Genomic DNA, 21,686 nt, shown 5'->3' on the forward strand with positions numbered 1-21,686 from the left:
CACAAAGAGCAGAAAAATCTTCCTAATAATCCTGGAAAACACTGAAATAATATTGGACTCTTAAGTTATGAACAACTGAAAACTACTTCCAGTATATTTACATTTTGGGAGACAGTAATTGTGTGCAACAGCCCTTTTATTACTATGTCTTCATCTGTGTGAGTACTGGCTACAATACAATGCCTTATGAGATTAGCTGTAAGATTAGACTGGTTTTAACCTGTTTGTGTAAAAATAGAGGGAATTATTTGAAAATTGTTATGGCAGTCTCATTAATGGAGTCTTGTGGTTTGCAACATGCCAACTTGCATCAAATCAAAAAGTTGGCCTAAGGCACAAAGTAACACACTGGAAATGCAGACTGAAATGCACAACTGTCTTTAAACAAGTGTTTTGAAGTCACTGAAGCAGACAAGAATAGAAGCACAATATGTGTCTTTTTTCTTCTAGATGTTCGCACATGCTTTTTAACCAACTCTGCCTGAAACCATGCAAAAATGAAGTGGAATTTACTTAAAATAAGCCTTGTAGCTGCTTACCTGTAGTACCAAGGAAAAGCAGGACTGTGATCCAGTATGTCCAGAAGAGGATAAGCACAAAGAATGTCCAAAATGGCTGGAAGACTAGCAGCGGCAGGTGAATGAAGACTTTGCCGGCCACATGGAACAAGGCAATGGTGAGAGCTACTCGTTTGCGCATAATTAACATTATCAAGAACAAGATAACCTAGAGGGAGAAGTTTCCAAATCACATTACAGAGAACTAAAAAATAAGCAAGCTACCATTTTTCATAGCTAGGATATTCAAACACAGCAAATTAACACATGCATTGTAAGATCACAAGATCAAAATGTAAAACCTCTATCAGTTTCTTCTTGTGATAAATTATTTTCCAAATTATACTTTCGAGGAATTCCAATCTTATAATTATGTATGTGGAATCATCATCAGCCTTATGCTGATGAGATTAAACCAGATTCTGTCCTCAATTATGTTTTACAATACAGTGAAATCAGCAAGATTCAACAAAGAATACAATTTAGCATTTATATTTGAACATAGCGTGGCGGTCTTGTCATATAAGTTAGTCAAACATTGTCCATATTTAGTAGTAAAGTCAGTGACTCTGAAACAAAGAGCAAGGTCTAAAGAAGATAAATTGGTTCAGTCATCAGTGTTAGTACTTCAGTTCACAATGTTCGTTCTGTAAATGGAAAAAGTTTGGGAACGAAAGATTTCAGAAGTAGGAATGGTCTAAGGACTTTCAAATAAACTGAAATGACTACGTACCTCTGAACTCGGAACCTAAGAAAAATCTCATAAATGAAAGTCCCTGTCGACATTTTACAGTAGAGGAAAGTAGCTGCAGGGTTAGGAACTCTCTCCTGACTCAAAACCAGGAAAGAGAAAAAAAACCACAAACAAAAAAAAGTTGTCACTGCAACAAAGCTTGCAGTGGAAAAAAACTCTTCAAAAACGTGTGCAATATAAACCTTTCACCTGAATAAAAAAAGAGACACCACTAGGAAGACAGAACAAGAAAATAATGTAGTCATTAGGAAAGCATACCGTGAAGACTGTAGCTGAAATGGCATAGATCAGGAGAGCCTGAAGATTGTCTTTGGCTATTTGCGTCTCAATAGCACTGGCAGATGTTCGTTGCTTAGCATAGAGCCACCACAGGACTCCTGTACCACCTATATTTTAGAGAGAGAGGAAAAAAAAAAAGGGATAAATGAAAGATGCTCCTTCTATGTGACACAGTCATACTACCTAGTACCAGAGAAACAACAGTTTCTTCTTTTTAAGCCTGGTCTGGTACAGAATACTCAAGGGCACTGATGCTTAACCCAACAGGAACTTCAAAGGAGGGAGAAGTGCTTAGTTCTCTTCTGCTGCCCTCTCCTCAAGTGGATATACTCTTTTCACAGTCTCACCCCACTATGACCGCTTAACAGACTTGCAGCTCTTTGCCTCTGTGTTTTAGGGTGAAGTGCATGAAAGGACTAGTTCACCGGGAGCCCTAACAATGAAGATCACAGCTCCCATTAGACAGGCAATAGAGGAACAAAAAGAAGAATAAAGTTATGTGGTAGGATGTATGTATATTTGTGTTTAATAAGGTAGGGAGTAAGAATTTAGGAGGGGGAACACAGAGGGACCTTTGGATTAGGATGCAAAGTAACAAGAGGAACAAAAGGACGAGTCCAAAACTCTTGGGAAGACCGACCAAGGAGAAGGAACAGCCCTGATGCTGAAAACAGCAGGTTTTGACATAGGTTAATAACACATAGCTACACCTGCACCAGACAGTGTCTTTTGGGCACTGGAAAAAAGTCAGTGAAAGGCACAGGAGGATAACATAATATGAGGGGCTCTCTTCTAACCCCTGTCAGGAAATCCTAGCCTTATGGTCAGAATATTATCCCCCTATTCTAAGCTACCTTTCCAAGGTAGAACTTTACTTAAGCACAGGACTCCAGCCCCTCAGGGAGAGAATGTCTCCCCTCCGACACCTTTTTTTTTTCTCTTCTCTTTTAAATACCCTTCTCTGTTCTGTTGTTATTTCTGAATCAGCTGCATAAGCTTATCTAGAGATCACAAGTCTTTGCTGAAGGTACTCCGTTCAGGTCTAAAATGGAGAATGCTCTTTTGGTGTCTCCTAAACAAACAGTGAATACAGAATAAGCAGTATGTCTCACAAATGACATGTTCTTATTCAGTCTGTGTAATGGATGTGATTTTTTAGAATATAATAACAGATGGCAATAAGATAAGCAATTAAATTCTTTCATTCAACAGTTTCTCAGCTTCTAAAGAGAATATAAATGGAAAAAAAAAGAATCTAGTTTTTTCCTTTTCTGTGGTCACAGATCCTGAGATCAGTAAGCAGAAAAACCAAGTGATCCTGAAAAAACATACATGGTCTGCTGATTTTTTTTCCATTCCCTGCAGTCATGAACTGCAAGTATTAAATTGCTAGTGCTTCCTAACTTGATTATTCTATTTTTGTTCCTTCTCTACAGTCATCCACCCATACATTTTGGCTTAGCTACTGAGTATCAATAATAGAAAAATTTAGTTTTACAAATGTAAAAGTTAATGTGATATAGTAACACTATTTACATGCAAGCTACATCATTTTGTATCAGACAATTTCTGGCCACTCCCAAGATGGCATGGCTGGTTGCATTCCATACATGACCAAGGTCATGCAGGACTTTGAGTCATATGGAAATACAAGGATTTGGTTAGAAATGCTAGAAATGTACCTTTGCTTCCTCAAGAAAAGGTCTTAGATGCACCTACAGAGCTGCTCAGAGGACTGAAGGGGCTGATGAACATGTGAGGGTTGTATGGACACATCTACATCCTAAGGTCCCCTGAGGCTGCATAAACAATAGTTGCCCTTTGATTCCGGCATGCTTGAGTACACCCAGCAGGTGACTATGCCATCCGACACACCCAGACTAGCCGCCCTGCTGACATGTTTGGAAAGCAAGTTAAGAAGTAGGCAGCGTTAAAGGCTAGGCTACAGTGCTGTGAGGAATAGCCCATATTGCCTACGTGGGCTCTAGTAAGCTAGGCCGACAAGAAGCTTGCCAGGCAAGCTGGGTGTGCAGCAAATCTCTAAGGAGCAACGTAGCCTCTGGGAGAGGACTGCAATTACAAAGGTGGCATTTTTGATGCATGTTCTGCAAGGGACTCAAAGGAAAGCTGAAGGGAAATGCATGGTCTAAGATCTGTGCAGGATGTAGCTGGCCTGAGGACATGCAGTACAAAGATTAGAACTGGGCACTCAGAAACTGGGAAACAAACAAGACTTACCAAGTGATCCCAGAATGACAAGAATTGTTAAAATCCAGACAAGTACTCTTGAAATGTACCTGATTATAACCATCAAAATCATGGACAGCACTGCAAAAGAAGGCAAATAAAATAAGCAGAGCAATCATTTCAAGTAGAAATAGCCTTCCTAATTCTCCCACTGCACTGAGATAACTGCCTTCCAACAGAATTTTTAGATAGAGATTTCTTTTCTGAGACTTACAAACTCACTGCACAGACAGTTAAGGAAATTAGGCACCTCTATAATTTCTGTTTTGATACTGTTGGTTAAATCAAAGAGAGCATAAATACGTTTACATGGTACATTAAATACAAAACATAATGCACACATACAGACAGAGATGTATTTAGACAATGACAAAACAGACAGCAAGACATGACAGTACTCAGAGTCTGGTAACATGAGCACATCTCCCAAGGACCAGAGCAGAATTTGCACTCAAATACACTTGTCAAACAAGTGCAGATAATGTGACACCTATGTATTCCAAAATGTCATGCCAGTAAAAAGTAAAAAAATTGCGACTTTATTTTCAGCATTCAAAATGAGCTCTTTAAGAAGCTTTGTTCATATAGTTCCACTGCCATTCAGGAACTGCATATTAAAAAGCCCTCTACAATCTCAGCCAACTAAGATTTAGTAAGTGGTGTAACTGCATGCATATATTTTTGCATATACATATTTGTGTACCCCAGTTACATGAAAGCCATTGGAATCTGGCTTTCTGAATCACACAATCTTACCCATTGTTTAAAAATAAATAAATTCTGTTTAAGTATGAAGGTATGAAAAATATTTTTTAAATTAAGTATGTAAAACTCTGTACTAACTTCTGACTCTAACTGAACAGCAGCACTGCTAATCAGCCACTAGCTTTCAGATTTGGAATGGTCTTTCTACCATTATTATCAAATACTGCAGCTGTCAAGATAGAAGAATAAATAGCTTTCCAGTTATAGTTGAAAAGATACTCAGCGGTCTTTTGTGGTTTGTTGTTGGGTTTTTTTAATGGTATCTAGCATCCACTTTGTTTGTTTGTTTGTTTTAAACCACTAAGGCAGACTGAAAACAAAAAGTTTCTTTATCTGGTACAGCTTCACAGTGTTTCTTTCTAAACCACACACTGCTTATATACGTGGCTAGCATCTTCAGCCTCCCATTTTGGGATTTCAGATTTTACATTTGGTAGGAGTAAAATAGACTCATTAGTAAAGTAATTTATGTGGGTACGTAGCATTCCACCTTAAATCACTAGACTTTGTTAAAACAGCACTTCAGTCTAGTGCAATGTGTCACTCTATAGGCCAGAGGCATCTCCCAACTGTAGAAACGATGCAGCACCACTATACTGCTGGGAATTTCCAGTTCTTCAGACAAGGCTGAGATCTTCAAAGGCCTGAAGTTTTTAATTTTGAGGGAAGGGGAAGAAGGAGGTAACATACAATACAACAAATGGGTACCTAAGTTTCTTGTTTCCCACTGAAAGTTCTCATATCTCTGCACAAGTATGTTAAATGAAACAAACTAGAACTGCTAGATTCTAGAAGAGCATGCTATTGTGCATTTCTCACCCTGTTCTTTTTATTTGTAAAGGGTTTATTTGGACTTGGGTTGGCAGATGATGAATATTAGAAATGGGAAAGGGGAACATTATAATAAAAATAGGGAGAATGGGGATGCTCTGGTAACTATAACAAAATTAACGTTGGCTAATCAACAGCCACATATCCTCTATCTCATAATCAGTGAAAGAGGAGAAAAAACAGGAATGCATATGTATATTGCTTCTGAGTAAGTTACCCAGCTGTCAAAATTTCAAAAAAGCATTCTGAACCATTTTCTAAGGGCTCATTGCTATCATACATGTTTTTTGGTCATATTGTGGTTAGATGGTGTTAACAATCTCCTAATGCAGTACTAAGAAATAGCTAGTAATGAGAAAAACAATTACCTAGTGATAACAAGCAAAGTCCCATTATAATCTCTTTGCTGGTCATAACTCCACTAATCAGCCTGTGTAAGACACTACTGTCACTGACAAAGGTGATCAGGGCCTCTGCAAACTTGGCATAGCAGGAAATGTTCACAGGAGCACAGCGATGGAAGAATGGAATAGGTGCACTGGTGACACAAGAAAAAAAAAATCAGAAAAAAAAATTACTCCTACTTAATATAAATGCCACATCAACACACAAATGAAAGGTGAATAGATGCAACCATTCCACCCTTATAACATCATAACCAGAAACCATGTGTTGAATGCACAAGTGCTGCTGGAATGAGGATGATCATAATGGCAAGTGATGCAGTTCTTATAAATATCCCTGTGAGGCTGAAGTGCACAATCCAATAGGAAATTATTACCCTCCCACTCTTGAACAGCAAGGCTTAGAAAATACATGTTCCTATTTCTGCTTAAACATCTCTCATTCAAGTGTCAGGTGGTGAACCAGCAGCTGAAACAATGCCTTTCACTCATGTTAGAATGGAATACTGGCCCATATTTGCAGCAAAAGAAATCCCAGAATGACAATACTCTTCTTGCAAACATACAGTTTATGCTAAAGGACATCAGCACTTAAAACTGCTGCCAAGCAAAACCAATGCATTTATTCTTAGTCTTTCCCCATACTAAAGTTGCTCTTGTACTTAAGATTACAATCACAGTGTTTACTTTCATTAACTTTGTTAAAATTATGCACTACATTCTTTGCAAAACATGCAAAGATGCCTCTATTGTTTCATTATTCCTGAACTGCTCTGGAAGCATCATCCCCAAAAATACTGATGCTATGCATTAAACTTCGCAGAATGCTCAGCAGAACCTGTTATCAAGTCCATCAGAGGAAGATACAAGAGAGCAAAAACTTCACTTTAAAAGCGGGTAATTTTGTTTTCCAAATGTTTCCCATTAAGTAGCTGCCTTTCTTGCTCATGAACTATGTCAGATCTAAAAGTGGCCTATTACATCTTTTGATCAATCTTCCAAATTACACTTTAGACACATGTTCCATGAATTACATGTTCTTTCTTGCAATTGGATCCAACAAAAAGAAATGTCTTTCATATTAAGTCAGTCTTTTCTTCTAACCTCTATATTTCTTTCACCCTGCCAATCTTCCCTACCTAAAAGATTTCAGTGGACTCTAGCAGCAATGCACATAATCTTTTGCAGTTTCCCCATTTCAGCAGCAACCTATAAACGAGGAATTTTCTGTACTCAATAACTATTTGTTAAGCCCATCCCTTTCCAAAATTCTAACTGTCTTTTAAACAAATAGTCAGTAAACCAGTTGCCTTAGGCACATCCTTTCTGTGCATTGTTTTTTGGGGAAAAAAGACAACATGCTGAAAACCATTAGCATGTAATTATTCTGTACAGAATTTGGGAGAAATTATGATCACCTGCCATACCTAGGTAATTAGTAGATCCTATGTTTTTGTTTGAAGTGACTGACAATTGTAAATTATATGGTTTTAAACTTACTGTGCTGAGTAGGTAAATGCATTTGGAGATGTTCATATTGATGGTCTACTTTTGGGTAGTAATGAAGACAGCATTTAAACTCAGCAAAGTAATGGTGAATTAGTCACAGTTGTTAAAAACCAAATTAAAAACCCCATAATGATGGCTGCCCTATTTAAAAGGCAACCCATGTAGGCCGAGAGGATTCTCAGCTTCTTACAACATAGCCTTTTTTGGAATATGCAGCATACTGCAGTTCATTATATGCAGTAATACTGGAAAAGACTGAAATTTGAGAGCTTTATTTAATTGTTAACTGCTCCAACTTTGCGGAAAGCTTAGAGCATTTAGAAGTTGTCGATACCAGTAATAAAGCTCAAATTTTGAGCTGGGAGTAGGCAAAGGACTGTCATTCCTGCATCCAAATATGGAAAATACTCATTCTGAAAAAGGAAACTAATGGGATTAAAATACTGTTCCAAAATACAACCCAACAGAGGAAAACATGCTTTTTGAGTACCAGAGTTTCTATTACTCATCTAACATCCCTTAAGCTACAGCAATTTCACTACACATTTTAAGTTACCAATTTTCAAGTGCAATAATTAATTTCTAACTTTGTTGTAATTAATAAAAAAAAAAAAATGAGGTTAGTGGTTCCTACAAGCTTTCTTGAGTAAATGGGACTCCTGAGAATCCACCCCTTCAGATTTACTGCTGTTTCAGTGATTCTGACTGAATGAGGAGGTGAGGTGAGGTGTCTTGTTTAACAAAAAATACAATAATACATCTGTTCTTCATGACCTGTGCTATTTTATACGGCCTCTTGATTATAATCTGGTATATTACATACTGAAATGGAATTACAAGTTTCTGAGAATAATAATATGATGCTTAATCATGAACAAGAGCAAGTAAAGTTCAAGCCAGCAGATGATGGTGTTAAAAATTGTGTTTTTAAAGTAATATACAAATGAAGTTAAGAGACTCATCAGACTGTTCAAGTTCTAGATTTCAGAGGAGAGCCTTTTTCCTCTCATTACTACACCTGAGCATATAGAACTACCTGTGTGTGGGGAGCCTGGTTGGAATGCCACTGCTAGCAGCTCTTTATAACCTCTACAGGGCAGCTCCTTGGCACAGCTCAGCACAGCTGGTTGATAGATAAATGCTGCACGGAAAAGCTGGACAGGTTTTCCTCTAGGGTCCTCTGAACAGCGAAGTCATGCTGTGCTGAGGCTGAGATATGCTAGGCATGGTTTCTCGAAGAAACATGTATCGCTGGTTCCATTGCCAGTCTGCACTGCTGTGTCAAAGTTGGACATAATGCCTTGAAGCTGGAGGATCAGAGTCCACTGAGAGCTGAAGCCTCAACTGAAGAGCATGAAGAAGCCTGATCATCAAACAGAAAACACCAAGGGACAGTCCTCTTGGCATACGCTACCTCCATCCCATGGACCTAATGGGAATTAGATCATGGTTCATACCGCTGACAGACCAAATCTGAGAACAGGAGTGTTAGCTAAGTTCTCCCTGAATGCCTCAGCCTACAGGGCGTTGGGTTTTTCATTTGTTTGCCTCCACAGGATTCCATTTCCTCTCAAAATTATACTAATTTACTCAAATAATTTAACTATAAAACTCTGAAAAAGAGTGGTTTACAGACACAGTGTTGGCCTTTAGGGCATTAAGTTCAGACTTTTCAATCTCAAAAACATTCAAACATATTGCACATTTTATTCATATCAAATAAAGGGGAAATACTCCACCTACACAATAGCTTATCAAAAATAAATAGTGGTAGTTTTTGTGAGGAATTTACAGAGTCATTACAGCTCTGACACACTGTTCTATCCTTCTGTTTTCCTATTAAGCTATATTCATTCAAACTGAATGACAAGGGAACACGCAGTGAGAAAAGTCAATATAATTCCGGCAAAAATTAAGACTGACAAGTCTTTTCAGTATGCAAGCTGGCATTGAAGTTTTCATTTGTTTTTGTATTATAGCTATAACAGCTGGTTAGCTGCACAGAATATTAATCTGCTGTGGGGAAAAGTAAAAAAAAAAAGTTAATATTCCAGCCGCTACTTATTGTCACTACAATATAAAAAAATTATTCACTGGAGAGGCTACCATGCAGACAGGAGAGACTTAAAATCTGAGTTTTTAGAACTGGCACAATTGCAACATTTAATAAAACCGTAACAGAAAACTGTGCATAGGAAAAGACTCTGCAGTTAAACTCACTACTGAATATGTTTGAGAAGATAAATTTTGAGAAAACATATAATTCTTCCTGAGTGAGCAGAACTACTGACAGAAGAGTGTGCACAACAGCAAATAGGCCACTTCTTTGCTCAGCAGTGCTCATCTCCACAGTTCCAGCGAGCACAGCTAGCAGAGTTTCTGGAGCTACAAACTTTTCCATCCTACTTCACAAAAGGCCGTCTAATTAGTATTTTAAACAATAAAATTCAGATTGATTCGTTTATAAAATACAGCCCTCTTTTTGATACTTGACCATCCTCATATGAGTCTTTTGGGGACTGAAAGAATAAAAAATGAAGCAATTTGCTAAATCTGACTGGCTGAGGCAAGATTTAAGAAAGGAACACTGCAGAGAGCTGCGTGTCAATATATCCTTTTTCTCTCCAGGGATCTAAAGTGCTCCATAATTGTCTCTGATCTGCATTGCTGACAGACAGCTGGCTATAGGGTGAAAGGCAGTAAAACAGGTGATCATGATGTATCAGTATCATGATGTACTGATACACATGCAACAGTGTCAGTTACATGAGACAGAACTTGAAGATACCAGCTTAATACCTGGATAGTTTGCGTTTTTCTTTAGGAGTTGTGTTGACAATCTTTTAAAAATACTCGGCAATACTACACTAAAACATTCACCTGTAAGATTGAATAAATCTATGCTGCATATTTCCGGAAGAATTGTCACAGACAAAACAAATCTCTGGTCCTTCCACCCCCGATCAGACAAGATGTTAATATTACCTCTCTGGAACAGGATATTTAGGACATAACTTGGTGGCCCTCGGGTCTGTAGTGTATTCTGATGGCTGTAGTTCATAGCTACACAGAGTGGATCCTGTTGAGAGGAAAAAAAAAAAAAAAAAGACTGATGGGGAAAAAATAAAAAACAAATATTCCTATTATTTGCAAAAGGTATTAAAACTGATATAGGTCCTGATTCTGCAGCTCCTCACACTATTACCATAAAGTTATGCTACAGTTCCTCCTGTAATGGAAGAGTGAGTCAAGCCCAACATAGGCTTCAGCATAACAATGATATTCTCCATCTAGCTTTGGATCTTCCAACATTCGTGTATTCAAGTGGCAAAGGCTAATTCACAATGCAGAGCAAAAGGGAAGGACACAAAAGACTTTGAAGTCACCCTCCCCTGCTACTCCACCATGCTTTTTCTTGATTATTTTTAGTACATGAATATCGCATAAGACAACATTCACTATAGAAAGAAAACATTTCCGTCATTTTTTCAGTGTGGGAGGGGGGGTGTGTGGGGGTGGTGTTTTCAAATTACAACTGGTCTATAGACTTCAGGGAGAGAACAAAGGAACCAAACTGCTGAAGTTAGAAAGCTAGCTGAAAAATAACATGTCCAAAACATTTAACAAAGCTGAACTCTCTCCGTAAACAAATTGGTACAGCACAATAAAGATCAAGTTGCCTACAACAAAATTCAAACATAATTTAAGGTTTCCTGAGTACCTGACATTTGCCTTATGGAAGTACATTACCTAGACAGCTCTGTTTCCATTTGTCTATAATCAAGACACTGAACCTCCGAGCCAATGCTTCTAGGGATATAGCAATGGCCAAATCAGATTGGAGCAGCAGTCACTCAGAAACTGGAAGAAGAGGTAAGAATGCCTCCAATGGTAAAAGCTACCTATCCAAAGACGAGTTTCTTCCCAAGTCTGTTTGCTAACAGATTGCTTACTCCGCAGTGCAAGGGCTCTTCATACAGAGCCTTTGGTGTCCTTTTTTACTACATAAGAAACTAAGGTCATCTTGATCATCCCTATAAATATTCAATTCTTTCCATTATGAAGGTCCCCTCTCCAGAAATACTTTGTAGCAGAGTTCTACAAACTGGATCTGGATAACACATATTCTAACACAAATTAAACCAAGACTTTTGACAAACAGCCTTATCTTGGCCTGCGTGGCACCAAACAGAAGTATTATTTGTAGAAATTGTAGAATATTGTTTGCAGAAATCTTCTTTAGCATTGCTGCAATGCTACCTCTATGAAGAGACATCTTCTATTTATAGACTGAAAGAGAAGACAGAGAGCAGCTGAGCATGCTATGCAATGCAGTCTCTGGAACACTACTTAAATACCACTTCTACGAATTAGTTTTTTGGGGGCGGGTCCAAAACACCAAATACACCATCGAAGAAAGTTAAATTTCCTGCAAAGAGAAGGTATCAGGTAAAACATCTGAACTCCATTTTCAATTATACTGTTTATATGAATCCTTATGCCTCTACTTGCTTACATGGAAAACACAGCATCAGATAAACAGACATCAGACAAAACTACCTTCCTTACATCACAAATGTAAATATAGTACCTAAAAGTAATTATTATTCTTTTTGTACAAAAGGTTCTAAATTTTTTAATCTATTCTTAATCTACATGAAAACTTCTGACTTAAGCCAATTTAGAAACAACTCCAAAATTCGATGGATGGGCAGCAGTGGAGAGAGTCACTTTTACCTTAAAAACAGAAGGAAAAAGAATATTGCAGATATTGGCATTTATTTCGCTTTGAATACAGGCCAAAAGCTAAGTTATAAAGATGGTCAACAGCTGGCTGAATACAAGCTGACACTGTGCCCAGGTGGCCAAGAAGGCAAACACCATCCTTGCTTGTACCAGAAATAGGGTGGGAGCAGGACGACGGAAGTGATTGTCCCCCTGTACTCAGCACTGGTGAGGCCGCACCTCGAGTACTGTGTTCAGTTTTGGGCCCCTCACTAGAAGAAGGACATTGAGCTGCTGGAGCATGTCCAGAGAGCGGCAACAAAACTGGTGAAGGGCCTGGAGCACAAGTCTTATGAGGAGCAGCTGAGGGAGCTGGGGTTTGTTTAGTCTGGAGAAAAGGAGGCTGAGGGGAGACCTCCTCGCCCTCTACAACTACCTGAAAGGAGGTTGTAGCAAGGTGGGGGTTGGTCTCATCTCCAAAGTAAAAAGCAATAGGACAAGAGCAAATGGCCTCAAGTTGCACCGGGGGAAGTTTAGATTGTATGTTAGGAAAAAATTCTTCACTGAAAGGGTTATAGAATCATAGAACGGACTGGTTGGAAGGGACCTTAAAGACCACGCAGTTTCAAACACCCTGCCACGGGCAAGGACACCTTCCACTACACCAGGTTGCTCAAAGCCCCGTACAACCTGGCCTTGAACACTTCCAGGGATGGGGCATCCACAGCTTCTCTGGGTAACCTGTTCCAGTGCCTCAGCACCCTCACCATGAAGGATTTCTTCCTAATAGCTGGCCTAAATCTTCCCTCTTCCAGTTTAAAGCCATTGCCCCTTGTCCTATCACTACATGACCTTGTAAAAAGTCCTCTCCAGCTTTCTTGTAGGCCCTCTTTAGCTCTAAAGTCTCCCCAGAGCCTTCTCTTCTTCAGGCTGAACAACCCCAACTCTCTCAGCCTGTCTTCATAAAGGATTATCAAACATTGGAACAGGCTGCCCAGGGAAGTGGTGGAGTCACCATCCCTAAAGGTATTTGAAAGACGTGTAGATGTGGCGCTTAGGGACATGGTTTAGTGGTAGACTTGGGAGTGTGAGGTTTACAGTTGGACTCAATGATCTTAAAGGTCTTTTCCAACCTAAATGATTCTGTGATGACAATAAGAAGTTCCGCAGGAAGTCAGGGGAGGCTCTATGTGGACAACTGTATAGACATTCACAATATAGAATGTTCAGTCCCAGCTTCATCATTCTGCAATTCAACAATACCAGTGTATCTCATGCCGAGGCCCCAACATTTAAATAAGCCTGACGGACATTGCTGATCTGTGGATGCCCACACTCCCTTGTGATTTCTAGCAGTTCAGTCAGAAGAGAAAAACGGTAGGATTTGCTATGTCCAGGGAAGGAGGTTCAAGGCTCTTTGCACAAATGTGTATCTGGAGACCTTGTTTGGATCACAAGTGTAAGCCAAGCAAAACCAAATGCCCGATCCTGATCTGCACACAGGTCACAAGCCATTCAAGTAGGACTTCTAGACTAGAGTAACCCAAGAAACCCCTGGCTGTGGAGGAAACTGGAGACACTTTGCCAGGTTCCTCTGGAACCCAATGGCATGTTCCCTCCTGTCATGCAATGGAGCAGTGGATGACCCTAGCTGCCATGATCATCTCTTGCCTGGAAACTGCTCTTGGGGCTCCTTTGGATCTCCTCCCTTCAGGTGCCTACCTCATATAGCGTGCTTCTTTAGACTCCCAGTCAAGTAGAAAAATATTTTTGTGGAGCTTGTCAGACAAGGGACATTAACCACCCTGCTCTAAAGAAACCACCAGTTCAATAGCTGAAATAATGCCCATCAGATTTATTTGTCCTTTTGTCCTACATAATTAAGCAGAATAAATTTTTACTATTCCCATAAATATTTCTTTCTTTTTATTTCAAAAATCTTCCAACTTCTGTAATACTGTGTAGGAGAGTATTACAACTCAAACGTGTGCTTGAGTAACCTATCACTTTACATCAAACTTAAACTAATTTCCTAACAAAAGAGTCCCTATTCATTGATAGATAGAAGTTTGAATTTTCTAAGGCGAGAGTGGGAAGAATGGACTACTTTGCCAAACCTTCCACCCCATACTGGTTATTCTGGGTTAGTAGAGACTGTCTTAGCACAGCCAGTCTTATTATTGCTGTTTGAGTTTGCAAGGCCTGCGAAAGTTTAAAGAAGAATTTGAGAAATCTACCTTGCTGAGATAATTAGCTTACCAAAGACATTACTATTATTCCTACATTATTATGACTCGTAAATGTTTCAAAAACATTATGGGTAGCATTCAGAGAACAAACTAAAAAAATCATTAAAGTGATAGATCCTTTGCTTCCTATAGCAATGCACATATTTCTTCTGGAGACATCATTAGGCGAATGACATCAAACTGTCCTACAGAGATTGGATTTGAGATCCCAACATGTTGTAACCTTAAAGAAAAATACTTCTAAACTATGCAGAGCAACAGTTGCTGGGCTACGGGTGAGCACACAGAGTTTACCAGTCTCACAGTGCTATATTTGGTGCTTTCACCTACAAAGTGGTATCCTGGAGACACAACAACTTCTGTTCTGTGGTTTCTTTTACATGAATACAGTTGATCCAGCCGTTGGAATATTTTGGAGCCATGACTGGAGCAAAGTACCTCAAAAGACAAACTTTCCTTTCAACCTTAACCTAGCTGTAGGAATGAGAGCCACCATTTCCTTTAAAAGCCTTCTTTCTGTTTTGGCTAGGCTTGGATTAGTAAGAATCTGAACAGCCATTATCTCTGGCACTCCTAAAACCAGCTACATTTAGCACAAATTATGCAAAGATGCTGCAGAAAGCCAGGAAAAGATGGCTGACCAAACTCTTACTTCAAAGATTCTTTCCAGCTGAGAAGGCAAATTATTAAAGGTCTTGTGTGCTCAGAGGGCACAGCGCACACAACAGCAAGATGTAACCCCCTGCTTTCCCCAGCAGTATAGTAAATAGGAAGTTCCATACTAACGTGAGGTGGTTAGATAAAACTACTTTTAGAGACCAGAGTTCCAGTACAGCTTTCCTTCCTGTATTTGCTGTGTTGTAAACAAACATACAAAACCTCTGCTACATCAGCATCACTATCAATATCAAAGTTTACCGCTTGAGAAATGGTAAGACTTCCTAAGTCATCTGCTAAGAGGACCAGCCCACACAGGACACCACTGACATTAATACTGACTGAACGATAGTGGTGAAAGGCATACCAGGGGTTCTGGATCCCATTCTGAGCTGCTCAGCAGTGCCTACCCATCTATTGACACTGTTAGCAGGAACTGAAACAAGGACTTTCAGATCTAAAAACACAGACTTATATTCAGAGTCAAGGATTTAAGCAATAAAATACAGAACTATGCAGAGATACCTGAGACAGCTTCAGTACCAGGAGCAGAACAGCCACCTTAGGAGCTTTGCAGTATGTTCTGCTTAAGTTAGACACAGGTCCAAGCAGCTCTGCATACCCCTTTTCACAGGCACGTGATAAAGCACAGCCTGAGAGACTAGAAACCATAGTTTTGATAAGGTAATTTATATGATCTTCCATGTACGGTCTCACCGTTCTGAGTCTGACTGACAGTATGCATATATTGTGCACATGTGACATAACTGACTTCTAAAAGACCATACGCTGAAACAGAGATTATAGTTAAAAAACTCAACATCTTACTCCACTTTAAGCATTCTCTCTCCTTCTCAAGCAACATCCTATTAGTCCATCAGTAACATAAGCTCTCTAACACAGGAATCAAACTCCAGGTAATCACAGATACAGAAATGTACAGAAATGTTAGGAGGAGTGAGACTGTTCAAATCACAACCACTGGCCTCTGTACTTTCAGCCCAGTGCCAATTCCTCTTTGATTCTGGGTGTTTTATGAGTAAGTGTCACCAATTAAAATATAGCTAACATTGTGAATACATGACTCTCAGATGATTATGCTTGACCAACCCACAGAATACAAGCTAGAGGTATTGACAGCTGGATATTGTCAGAGGTGAAGTTCACTTGTAGTCAGGAAGGACAAGGCTCCCAGACTCTCACAGGGATGAAATTCTTAATGCTACCATTCCAAACCTTAAGGCAAAGAGATAACTTCGCACACCACCGATAACTGCATGTTATTTTAGCACATTATGCACTAGCAACACCACACAGAAAAGTGGAAGCTTAAGACACTGGCTCATGTAGGGAATTCTGCTGCAACTTCCATAGCCAAAACCCACAGAACAGGTAGGATGCCAAGCACTACTTCCACAGAAGGTGCTGAGTTACTATCCATTGCTCACTTCTGCCAGTAACAGAGAACAATGCTATACAACCTCAGAAGAAGTGCACCCATGGGGAGTAGTAACAAGATCCTCTCCTCATGAACTCATTCCAAGTGGAAAAAGGTTCAGGTCACCATAGAATTACAGAAACATTCAGGTTGGAAAAGACCTTTAGAAGAAAGGAATACACTGATGCTGACCAGACTTTCTTTCTTTGTCTGCTAGGTCTGACAACTGTAATTACACCCTGTCTACAACTATAAGAAGTAATTCTACTCAGAACACCAGCACTAAGAATACATAAAGTTTAGGCTTGTATAAATTTCCTACTTCCCTACAGGTTTTTAGAACAACAAAAACATTCCAGAAACAGACAAGTTCACATTTGATGCTTCATTTAGGAATGAATTAGCATTTAGCGGCACACAGATTAGCATCAGAGCTGGAAACAGTGAGAAAACAAGAAGTCCACTTCTTTAGCCATTGATTTGAACACGGCCTGAAGTAGCAGTTAATGTGGAAGCACCAGAGAACTGCACAAGCACACCTAACACTGCAGCTACGCCTTTTGCAAATGGTGTGGGAATAGAGGCAGAAGGCCAAACAAGGATGCAGCTGAACCTTAATACCTAAATCTAATTTCTGGGCCCTAGCACAGCCTAGAAAAACAGTGATGCCTTGAGATGAGCATGAACGGATAGAACAGACCACTTTGCAGTCAGGACTTCTCAGATTAATATGACAGATTTGTTTTCAGTGAAGAAAGCAACCTTTAGTCTCTACATCTATCCACTGGTGCCTTCCAGAAGAACAGTGCGTATTTTAAAAGACGGAAAGTAAGGCTTGTATATGTCTAAACTTCTAGTTGTTGCAGAGAGAGATATAATCACTTCTTTAAAAAGTAAGCATCAGAACGCAGGAGAAATGACAGCTTGCTTTTATAAATAAATGTGGGACTTAAGTGGAAGTAGGTATTCTCCAGTGCCTGCAAAAAATGTTCCAACAAAAATCCAAGACAAACCCCCACTACTTAGATCCTTAAATGTCTCCAGAATTGAAGACCACAAAGAGAACGACCGTGATAGCTAAGCACAGTTGCTGTTACAACTAACCATACATAAAAAGAAAAAAAAAATCCTAGAGTCAGAGTTCATATACTGTGTTTTGAGTTGTAATTAAAAAGCCCAGACTATCCTCTTCTCTATCCCCATTCTTATGAACAGTACAGAAAGTTGAAAACAAGTATTAATTTACCCATTCCTCTACTCATATTTCTTCCAGTGCTAAATAAAATCAGCTATTCTGGAATCAAATTAAAAATCCATCTAGTCCAGTAGCAGATGTTTCCCCTACTGTATCTTTAGCCCTCCACCACTTACAGCTCAAGGATATCCTTGAGTACTAACCTCCTATTAAATATCCAAAACCTATTATTGTAACAGTTTATCTTTGGGTATCTAAAATATCCTCATGGAAGTAAGTTTTGTAAATTACCCACAACTTGTGTGGAAAAAAAATCTTTGATGCCTAGTAATTTCATTTTTGACCTCTACTTTGATATTATTCAGGTTATGAAATCAAGGAATAAATTTTTTTAACCTTCTATAAGCGATTCCTGCTTTTAATGACATTACTCTTCCTGATAGTTTCCTCTTTTGCAGGCAGAAGAAACATTGGTCTTTTCTTGTGATCATCCTTGTTTCCCGTCTCAGTATGTGTACACATACTAAGAATATACATCTATGTGTGTGTGTGTGTGTGTAAGTTTAAAAAAAGTTAAGAAAACACTTTTGTCAACAAAGGACCAGAACACAACCTTTATGATGCCAACAGACCATGAGTTTACAAAAAAATACAGTCCCTATTTTTTATTCTTCACAATTAATAAATGTTATACTTTCAGACAATGCTGTGCCTCCACCCAATCCTCTTGCTATCCTCAGTAGCTTCATAATCTCTTTCCCAAGTAGCAATAACCATTTTAAAGTAAAACGCTAAATGTGTAACAGTGGTTGTCTCCTACCCCTTCATTCTGCAGGCAGTCCTTTCTATTTGACATTTTATTCCACTGCAATTGATATCAGATTTTTCATGTAATTCTAAATAATTCAGCAACCACAGCAAGATTTACTATCTCACTGTGCCTCCATTCCAAATGGTTTATTCCAAATGGTTTATTAATGTCATCAATTACACCACACAATATTACTGCAGGATTCCAGGTGCAGCCACTTTCTGTTGTGTAAACAATTTCATTCTGTCTAGAGGATTCATTTCCAACACAAAAGAACCCTAATAGGCAGTTCTGGTAACGAGTTAGAGTAACAGTGGATGACTCCACATCTCAAAACCAGTCATAGCATAGTTTTATTCCGGCCATTCAAAAAATGACACTCAAAATTAACATACCCAGGTTCTCAAAGACCTAGTGGCGCAGAATCTCTTTAACCGTAAGATGCCTATACCTAATACGGTACAAAAGGCTTCAGGAAAATCATGAGCAAAGGATTAAGTTTTAACCAGCACATTATCCCTAAAAACAAAGTGTGTGGGTGCAATGGGAGCAGAAGAAAAACGTCAGAAGCTGGCAGCAACCAATATAATCACTATTCCTAAGGCAAGTACCAATGGTACACGCAAAGGCATACTTTGATTACTACACATGAAGATGTCATTATCTTCAGAGAAACGAAAAATCCTTTTTGTTTCCCTTACGGTTCCTTCCCATAACTCAGAGAGATGACCTGCTCTAACTTAGCCAGACTGATTTCCTTTATTGATTTCTTTCAGGTCAGTCTCTGCAGCAGACTTAATGTAGCTTTACCTCCAGCTCTAAGTCCACTCAGACCCCAACTAGCCTGGCCTCAGCTACAGAATTCCGACAACAGAGATGGCTGTCAACACAATGTAAAATAGAAATTTCATTTTAGGTTGCTAAATCTGCATCCAGTCATCTACATACAGGTAGGAATATTACTTCCCACAATGACCAGCCAATACAGTTATTGCTGAATTAAACAAGACAGAAATTATGGCCACTTGTTCAGTGTTTCTTTTTAATAATGACATTTCATCATTCATTTGGCACAGTCATATATTAATTATATCTTCAAGGATATTTCAAAATGCTTTGACAAGTCCTTGAAAACAGCACTGCAGTATTTCATGGACATTAAGTTCTGAAGTATCAATCAGCTGTTTGGGAAAAACAGCTTTCAGTCACGTTACTCAAAATACACAATTTTTAAGTGCCAAGACCAACAAAAACATTGAATCACAAGTACCCCTTGCCTGACGTGTTCTGCTGGGTCAGACAATCCTAGGGAGACCAGCAGCAGCCAGTTCACAATATACAACATTCTCAGTTTTGTCCAATCCACAGCTCCACAAACTCAAGTATCAGCATGGCTCTGTGAGAACAGCATTAGACATGTTCTCAGTCAACACTACACCTATCTGCATCACCTCCAGGAGTTGCTCCGGAACATTCCTGTATTTCACAACTTGCACATTTGCACAGGCTGATGATCCAAGCAGTCAACTGCCCAGCTTTTTCCTTCCCTTTTTCCTTCTCTTGTAATAGATGTCAATTATTCTGAACAGATTAAAGGAGCACACTTTCTTGTTTTTCTTGTAGATGGGAAGGTATAGCAAATGCAGGACCCAACTGTGTGAGAGCAAGTGGAGCTGGGGTGGGAGGAAAGTTACTGTCCTGAAATGGTGCAGCATTATTCATCAAACCAGCTTCTTTTCCCAAATTACAGCAGAATAGCAAGTGCATCATTAATGATTCAGGAAGCCAAAAGGCTGCTTTGTCATGATGATCTTCACGCCTCAAGCAAGCATTTTCCCTGCCCTAAATGCTTATTTAAAATCTTGCTTACAGAAAAATACAAGCTGTACTGCACAATAAGTAAGAGCTCTCCCATAATTGCTCTGAACCTTAGGGGTTGGCAGTTCTGTCATGTTGTGCCGAGGCAAAGAAGTGCCTGTCCCACTTCGGGAAAGATACCATAAATGCTAAGCTAGCTGGAAGATCATACCTGGTATTGATAAAGTCATTAATCAATATAAGGATGTTGTAGTATGTTTTACTATGTTACACCTTTTAATAAAGATGTTTAGATGGGCTGAGGCACAACAGAGGACTTCTTTGAGATGGAAGGGTTCTTAAACAGTAATTTATGAAAGAATTCCAAGGCGCACGGACAAGGTGATTTAAGGGACGGCATGTGAGCCAGGTGAAAATGGCTAACTCTTCAAATGCACATGCAACAGCCTACACAGAGCTTATCTTCAGCACAATCGCTATTTTCAGGTTGCAGGAAAGGTTAAAGCTTTCAGAAAGGCTCAGCAGAGCAAAATTAACAGTTGACTGCATTCTCTACCCATTTATTTAAAACATTAAGGTTGTTTTCTTGTTGAGTGTTACAAGTCACAAGCCTGGGAAAATTCAGCATTGATTATCACAAGAAACCAAACAGATATGTCTTGCCCTCCTTCTTCTTAAGCACTTGACAGCTGAACTCTAAATTCTAACTAGACTTCATCACAAACATAGAAATTGCAATTAAGCTCTGTGCAGTCATGTTCAAAGTCCTCAGATTTCCTTATTATCCTTTTTACTGTAGAGTCTACAGTCACTTGAAACAGACTGCCAAGCATAATCCTAGTATTAATTAATTTAAACACACTATCATAGTTTCAAAGTGGTTCTCAGAAAAATTATTCTGTTTACTGATTACTATAGTTCTGGTACTAATTCACTCTTCTTGCTCTATTGCAAGATTAAATCATGCTTGAACTTTTACTATACATATGCAACATTTAAGGTGATCAAGACTTAAGCTGTTCATTTGCTGTAAACCATCACTTTTTAGAACCTGCACAGGTTGGTGAACATTTAACCAGAAATGTAACCATGAAGATGACAACATTTCTCTGAACTGTGTGAATGTGTATGAATGCAGTCTTGCACAGAGTCAATCTTGCACAGAGTCAATCTACAAAAGGAAAGCTCAGTTTAGTTTAGTATCTGTTTGATAAGCACAATATCATATAATGAAAATTAAGAATTGAATTCGTTAATGATTCTGTTCTGCTGTAACAGCAGGTTTCATACTTTTGATCAAGCTTCTGTAAACTGAAACAATTAGCTGTGATATTGATTTTTTTTTTTAAAAATCTTTTATCTTTAGCTTTTAAAATCTAAAACGCTAAGGGAGATACAGTTAGAACGGAGAATCATGAGGACAAAGCATAGCATATTTTAGGAAGAG

General features: G+C 38.9%; 1 protein-coding gene across 1 annotated transcript in view; it reads right to left on the bottom strand.

The window, feature by feature from the left end:
• Positions 1 to 539: 539 nt before the first annotated feature.
• The window catches only part of LOC104160031 (choline transporter-like protein 1), a gene marked incomplete at both ends in the record, with an annotated part of 36,278 nt that continues 15,131 nt past the window's right edge, over positions 540 to 21,686 (bottom strand). The window contains 5 exons of the mRNA XM_009698083.1: positions 540 to 726; positions 1,570 to 1,697; positions 3,829 to 3,918; positions 5,802 to 5,971; positions 10,332 to 10,425. Of these exons, the coding sequence (XP_009696385.1) occupies positions 540 to 726; positions 1,570 to 1,697; positions 3,829 to 3,918; positions 5,802 to 5,971; positions 10,332 to 10,425 (669 nt within the window). The remainder of the gene's footprint in view (positions 727 to 1,569; positions 1,698 to 3,828; positions 3,919 to 5,801; positions 5,972 to 10,331; positions 10,426 to 21,686) is intronic.

The sequence above is a fragment of the Cariama cristata genome, unplaced genomic scaffold (genome assembly GCF_000690535.1).
Source record: "Cariama cristata isolate BGI_N322 unplaced genomic scaffold, ASM69053v1 scaffold4174, whole genome shotgun sequence".
NCBI lineage: Eukaryota > Metazoa > Chordata > Aves > Cariamiformes > Cariamidae > Cariama > Cariama cristata.